The 7,919-nt window shown below is 35.1% G+C and overlaps 1 protein-coding gene across 1 annotated transcript in view; it reads left to right on the plus strand.

Moving 5' to 3' along the window:
- The window catches only part of HEATR5A (HEAT repeat containing 5A), a 127,822-nt gene that overhangs the window by 20,457 nt on the left and 99,446 nt on the right, over positions 1-7,919 (plus strand). Inside the window, exons 9-10 of the mRNA XM_012647877.1 lie at positions 1,723-1,973; positions 5,066-5,177. Coding sequence (XP_012503331.1) covers positions 1,723-1,973; positions 5,066-5,177 — 363 coding nt within the window. The remainder of the gene's footprint in view (positions 1-1,722; positions 1,974-5,065; positions 5,178-7,919) is intronic.

Genomic DNA, 7,919 nt, shown 5'->3' on the forward strand with positions numbered 1-7,919 from the left:
CTCACTCTTGCTCAGGCTGGTCTCAAACTCCTGAGCTCAAACGATCCACCCGCCTCAGCCTCCCAGAGTGCTAGGATTACAGGCGTGAGCCACCACATCTAGCCAACATGGCTTCTTTGAGTGATCTTTATGATGTTTGAAGTTCTTGGGAATCTTATTCTGTTGTTTCTGTTGGCTCCCATGGTGCCTTGTTTTCTTATGTATTTTGTAAATTTGTGTTTTATTTTGTTTTTCTTTTCTTTTTGGAGACAGGGTCTTGCTCTGTCACCCAGGCTGAAGTGCAGTAACATAGCTCACTGCATTCTCAGTCTCCTGGGCTTAAGTGATCCTCCCACTTCTCAGCCTCCTAAGTAGCTGGGACTACAGGCATACACCACCACGCTCAACTAATTTTTTAAAATTTTTATGGAGACAGAGTCTCACTATGTTGCCCAGGCTGATCTCAAATTCCTGGCCTCAAGCAATCCTCCCACCTTGTCCTCCCAAAGTGTTAGGATTACAGGCATGAGCCACTGCACCTGGCTGTATTTTGTAAATATGACTCTAAGCTCATGTCTCAAGGTCTTGATAGAATTGGTTTCCAAGATATAATTCACCTTTTTAAAGTATGTAATTCAGTGGTTTTGGTATATTCACAGAACTGTATAACCACTACCACTGTTTGTTTCCAGAGTGTTTTCATCACCCCAAGAAGCCTGTTAGTTGTCATTCCTATTTCCCTTTCCCTCAGCCCCCTAGTCTACTTTCTCTCTCTGCGTTTGCCTGTTATGGACATTTCATATAAGTGAAATCATATAAAATATAGTCTTTTGTAACCAAGTTTTGTAAAATCACTTTTAGACATCATTTTTGTGGCTTTTATCCTTTGTGATACACATTTTCTGCTGACTGAGACACTTTGTGTTTGTAAGCTACTTAAATTTGGGATATTTAATTAAGCAGCAGTTGACATGAAACTTACATGTTTTGTTGAAAGTATGTTGAATCACCAAAGATGTATGTTGTATCCCAAAGATGGGATAATTTGTACATCAGAAATAATGAGTACAATGGATTGAAACACACTAAATATGTAATACTTCGTGAGTTCATAATTATGTTTAAAAATGTCCCCCCTGCAAATTGCATTGCTACTGAAAAATGTCATTTTCTGGGTAAATTTAGTGCTTTTGGATGTAGCAGTGATAAATGTAGACTTTTTTCTTATTGGGGGTGCTACTCACTGTCTTCATAATTAGTAGCCCACTGAACACCCAGCAAAGCCTTGATTTTAACATTTTGTTCTCAGATAATAACAATGTAGTAGATAGAAAGTATACTAATTATGTAGATAAACATGCTAGAAGGGATTAAAAAATTAAAAGGATGTGTAGCATTTCTTTTCAAGGTGTTTTTGTTGATAATTTTCAATTTCTAGTACCAAAGTAGTAATGATCTCAAGATAAAGTTGGCAGAACATTGGCTTATTTAGGAAAAAAAATTTACTTTTGTGTACTGACTTAATGTAAGCCAATTTTCATGAGATATATTAGTGAAGTAATTCCTAGGTTTAAAAAATTATCTGTAATTATGTATCACTTAATTTTTTTCAATTCTGATTTGACTTTTGATAAAATAATATATTTTATATCGATGTGGCTATTTATTCTTTTGATTGTTTTATTGCTAAGTGAGTTTTTATTTGTGTGCCTAAATCATCATTTGTTTATTCTGTCTTTCCAGGCCTTCTTGACAGTGTCATTTCAGTTATTCTTCATCCTAGCATGTCTGTTCGACTAGCAGCAGCTTGGTGTTTACACTGCATTGCTGTGGCATTACCTTCCTACCTAACACCTCTCTTAGATCGTTGCCTTGAACGTCTTACTGTACTTAAGTCTTCACCTGAAGCCATAACTGGCTTTAGTTTTGCTGTGGCAGCTTTGTTGGGAGCGGTGAAACATTGTCCTTTAGGAATTCCTCATGGAAAAGGCAAGGTAATGATTTCATTCTTTATATATGATAATAATGTTTCAGGTTTTTCCTAAAAACATCATAGTCTTTTTGTATATCACCCAAATCTGTGCAGGACGAATTTCTGAGCAGTCAGCTATACTACCCTTTTAAGTATTAAATATCATCAACATAATTGCTATGAAAAATGAAGGGATGGTTTAAAAATATTTTATGCACATTTTAATAAAGGAGTGCTTTCTGTGCTTTTTGATAGTGGTATCTCCATGTAATAACAGAATTTGTTCTTGAAGACTTTATTTTGCTATATAGCTAGCCCTGCCATGTAAGTACATTTAAAATTCAGTTGTAAAGAATAAATAGAGCTGCAAAAGAAATCTTAAATTTCATTTAAAAATTTTAGTGGTATTGTTGATATTAATTCAAAATTAGTTTACATATAGTAAGATAAAGTAGATAATTGTGTTATATTCTTAAGAACCAAGATTTTCCATTTAAGAAAAAAGAGCTATAGCTGTAGGATCAAGAAAGTTAAGTAAAAGACCCATATGTTAAACTTGAATTGAAATTATCAATATGAACTTATAATTTTGTGTTTTTCAAAATGCTTATGTCTTCATTCTGTCCAGTGAAAAGGCCTAAAAGCAGTGATGACCCAGTAGCAGGGAGTATTCCTAGTGCCCAGACTGTGGCCCCAAATACCATTTCCAACCAAAAAAGAATCAAGCTTCCATCGAGTAGTGGCTGGTTTCAGATCTGGGGCAGGAAAGGCACAATATAAGCTTGGGATATCTTATCATGCCAGAAATTAAGAAAGTCATCAAAAAATATTATGTTCATCTTCAAAGGAAGTAACTTAGGAGGCTCCCACTGACCAAAGATGGGATAATTTGTACTTCAAAAATAATGGCTACAGTGGATTGAAACACACTAAATATATAGTATTTCGTGAGTTCATAATTATATTAAAAAAAATGTCCCCCTTGCAAATTGCATTGCTACTGAAAAATGTCATTTTGGGGATAAATTAGTGCTTTTGGATGTAGAACTTCCAAACAAGTAAATAATACAAAACCTAGTGAATAAATAACCCAGTTTTAATGTACAAAGAATTTTGAAGAGAACTAAAGAAAAAATTTTTAATGAAACACTGAATATACAATATGGACAAAGCATAGTGTTGGAATTTTGTTTGTTTTTTAATAGCTAGGAATTATAAGTTGTCAGAGAATACTGTTTGACAGTGAAAGTCCTTGTAACCCATACCTCACACATATTTGAAAAAATAAAGCATAATAATTCTTTTTTTTCTCATTGTGACTCCTATGTCATTATTGAGTTTTCTAGTGTATCGTCCACAGTTTTAGCCTCTGCAATAGACCATTCCATAATGTCACCAATTCCAAAAATATTTCAGGTATTGCCACTGCCATTGGAATAAAGTAGTTGACAACTTTGGGAGGTGATATTATTCATTTAAATTCATTATTTTAATTATATTCTGAACTGAACTAACACATCACATCTTGCTAAGCAAAAAATTGTCATTGCATATATTTAATTAAACTTAATATCCTCAGATAACATTAATTCGAAGTTCCCATCTTCATATTATATTTGAAATTTCTTTCCGAGAAAATATCTACTTGTCCTGATTTGACTAGAGTGGTTTGTTTTGTCCTTTATTTGAGTGCTGTCTATTGACTGTATAGACAGCAGATAGTCCTAATTTAGTAGTAAATTGGTTTTTTTAAAAATACACTAGCCTGGCCGGGCATGGTGGCTCATGCCTGTAATCGTAGCACTTTGGGAGTCTGAGGCAGGAGGATCGCTTGAGGTCAGGAGTTCAAGACCAGCCTGAGCAGGAGTGAGACCTGGTCTCGAGAAAAAAAAAATAATAATTAATAAAAAAAATACCCTAGCCTTCTTCTTTAGAAAATGTATATGCCAGCTTATAATACTTGCTGCTTTTCAGAGGTGATTGGTAACACATGTTTTCTCTGACATATTAGATACTCCCTGGCCTGTGTGCTATATAAGCATACATTATCCATAAATGTGAAATATCTAGTTTTTCCTCTCTGTTGTTTTATAACCTTGCTCAGTTCATAGACTTTCGTAATGTAACATTTTAATGATCCTGCTTTTCAATGTGAGACACTTTTGGCTGTTTTTAGCCACTATAGTATACTGCCTCTGGGAAGACTGTTATTAGGTACTAAGGTATCAAAGTGGTACGTAGTAGAATTTTAAAAAGAGAGACTGCTATAAAGAAACTTTTTTTGGTAATTACTGGTCTAAAGGGATAGTTGCTTAAAACTAAAAGTAAATTCAAATTCTATACAGCTATACTTAAACAATCTTACAGTGTTGTCACATAAGCTGTACAAAGAACTATAGAGTTGCTGTATACTACCTAATATACTAGTATTTAATCTTGAAAACCTTATTTTTTATAGTTTCCTATATGACATTGCCCTATTATATAATCTATATCTGCGATCCCCAGACCCTGGGCCCCAGACTGGTATTGGCCCAAGTGGCCTATTAGGAATAGGGCTGCACAGCAGGAGGTGAGTGGCAGGCAGGCCAGCAAGGGAGGCTTCATCTGTATTTATAGCCGCTCCGCATCGCTCGCATCACCACCTGAGCTCCACCTCCTTTCAGATCAATGGGGGCATTAGATTCTCATAGGAGCGCAAACTCTACTGTAAACTGCGCATGCGAGGGATCTAGGTTGCGTGCTCCTTATAAGAAATGCCTGATGATCTGAGGTGGAGCTGAGGTGGTGATGCTAGCGCTGGGGAGTGGCTGCAAATACAGATTATCATGAGCAGAGAGATTTGACTGCACAATAAATGTAATGCACTTGAATCATCCTGAAGCTATCTCCCTGACCCCCCGTCTATGGAAGAATTGTCTTCCATGAAACTGGTCCCGGGTGCCAAAGAGGTTGGGGACTCACCAGTCTACATAAATGACAGTTCTTCGTCACATTTGTTTTACATAAGAGTTAATTTTTCAAGAGGTTATTATTAGTTGCTATCATTTGTTTAGTAATGTATGAACTGATATGCTTTTTTTTTTTTTACCTTGTTCTTCTATGCATAAATAGATTATTATGACATTAGCAGAGGATTTACTGTGTTCTGCTACTCAAAACAGTCGTCTTTCAGCTCAACGCACACAGGCTGGATGGTTGCTGATTGCTGCTCTGATGACATTAGGTAACGGTCTTGTGGAAGGTTTACATAATTTGAAATACTTTGTGTTTTCTGAATGGAAGAATTCTTATATGTGATTTGATGAGACTAACTTTTAATATGTACCAGAATTTAAATAGCCAACAAACAAGTTTCTTCTAGTAGTCAGTCACCTTAAGAAGCCATTTACTTTCTTCATTTCTTAAAACATTTTCATGTCTCTCTTTTGAATTTCTCTTCCGGACCAGTTTGTAAGCCTCAAGTAGGATAAGCCAATTTAATCATCTTTCAGGCTTAACCCTCAATGACTCTGGTGTTTCCAAAAATCATTCGTATCTGTCTTCAGGAAAAAAATCTTTCCACAATATAAGGATAGGCAAGAGAACATACCATAGTTTGTGAATCCAATTCTGTAATTGTTTTCAGGGTCAATAAGGTTGCTATGTTGAAGGGCGTGGGGCTCATTTAAATTGTGTTTCTTAAAAATCAGTAATTAGCCTGGGCATGGTGGCTCGCACCTGTAATCCTAGCACTCTGGGAGGCCAAGGCCGGAGGATTGCTTGAGCTTAGGAGTTCAAGACCAGCCTGAGCAAGAATGAGACTCCATCTCTACTAAAAATAGAAAAATTAGCCAGGCATTGTGGTGCATGCCTATAGTCCCAGCTATTCGGAAGGCTGAGGCAGGAGGATCGCTTGAGCCCAGGAGTTTGAGGATGTAGTAAGCTCTGGTGACACCACTCTACCCAGGGTGACAGCATAAGACTGTCTCAAAACAAAACCACAGAAAAAAGGTAACTGAACTCCCCTTCTCACTCCCCACCTTTTTATAATTTAAAAAAAATTGGCAATTGTTTTATGGTTATGACTATTTACATCCTGTAACTTCGAAACTTAATTTTATTACTTTATCATAGCTATATTTTGTTTCAAGTCTCTATTACCATATAAGTTATTGCTAGGTTATAGAACAACTGACTGGATTTGACCAAAAAATCTTTTTGACACCTATGAAGTAATATGAACTGAAAGGAGCTTAAATTAAAATAAACAATCATAAATGAGGAACTACTTTAAGTAATGTTCTTAAAATGATTAAAGAGATTTTTTGGACTAGATCAGGTTCAGCCCCCACAAAGGCCAAATCTGGCATGTAACCTGTATTGGTATAGCCTGTGAGCTAAGAATGGTTTTTACAGTTTTTAATGGATGAGGGGGAAAAAGGGTATTTTGTGCTATGTGAGAATTAAATAAAAGTCAAATTTCAGTGTCCGTAGTTTTATTTGAATACAGCCACACTCATTTGTTCATGTACTGTCTGTGGCCTTTTGGTGCTACGGTGGCAGAGTTGAGTAATTGCAGCAGAGAATGTATGATTCTTAAAGCCTGAAATGTTTACTATCTGCCCCTTTACAGAAAATGTTTGTTAGCCCCTAGCATAGATCATCATTTCACAATGTGCTGGGAATAATGTAGTTAAGTTTTTATTTGGTTTTGCTGGATCCTTCATGTCTGCCATATTGATGTTCTTGGTGAATTAAAGGGAAAATAAACTACTTAATAAATGCAATATTTTGACAATAGCTTTTAAAACAAGGTAATTCCATTGGAGATAACAAGAGGAAGACAACAAGAGGTCCTTTCTCCTTTAAAAAAAGAGATTAGTACAACATATTTAATTGTATATTCATAATCAACATACAAAAAAGATTAAAATTTTAATGTTTTTGTTTAATTACTATGTATTTTCTTGGGTTCTGTTCATTTTTCTTCTGTATTCTTTCCCCTTTTCATCAATTTTTAGAATGTCTTAGTATTCTAGCAGCTTTCAAAGGGGATCAGTGATGTTTTTGTTTTTAGGTGTCATTATGAACTTACAGAATTTTATATATTTATGTGTTTCAATCCATTGGAGTCATTATTCCTTTCAATCCTCAAATGGTCTCATCATTAGTCAGTGGGAGCCCTTTCTAATTGGTTCGTGTGTCCTTTTAACATGAACCTAGTATTCTTTGATAATGTGTTTGTTTATTCTTTGATAATGTGTCCAGCTTTTACGTTGTATATTTCCTTCCCTCAGCTTGCCATCAGCCATTTCTCTGAGGAACCTTGATTCTTTTTGTGGGAAATGGTTTTAACCTTTTTTGCTGTACTTACCAGTTTATCCGATGTCATATAAAACAACTTTAATTCACCTGTAGATATCTCCACATCTTGTATATCTGTGGGTGACTCATAAAGTATATTTGTATGTTGTTTTTGTTACAGTATTATTCTTAGGTGTAAAGAACTTACTTTTGTTGATGTTTTAACTTTGCAATTACTATAAACTCATTTTTAATAACTTAGTTGGTACATGTTTCTGAAATGGCATTATCTTAATATCTCTCTAGGGAACAGATGCTATACTGTCCACTATTGAGATAGGGAAGTGTCTTAAGGGTACAGTGGCACATATTTATGAATTTTTTCTCAATTACCTATACTCTCAGTGATTGCACACTTGTTTTTTCATATCTGACTAAATTTTGCTGTCAGAATTTTCTATATTCCTACAACCCATTATGTATATGAATGTGAATGTGTGCACTTATGTACTTAGACACACATAAACCTCTTACGATCATTTCTAGTTTTTTAAAGTTCTACTTCATCAAGAAAAGTAGTGAGCAAAAAGTGTTGAATTTATTTTGCTGTAGGGATTAGCATAGTATCTCTTCCTAAAAAGCAAGTCAGATAAAAAATGGAGAAATTATTTATTTATTTATT

The sequence above is a fragment of the Propithecus coquereli genome, unplaced genomic scaffold (genome assembly GCF_000956105.1).
Source record: "Propithecus coquereli isolate 6110/MARCELLA unplaced genomic scaffold, Pcoq_1.0 Scaffold273, whole genome shotgun sequence".
NCBI lineage: Eukaryota > Metazoa > Chordata > Mammalia > Primates > Indriidae > Propithecus > Propithecus coquereli.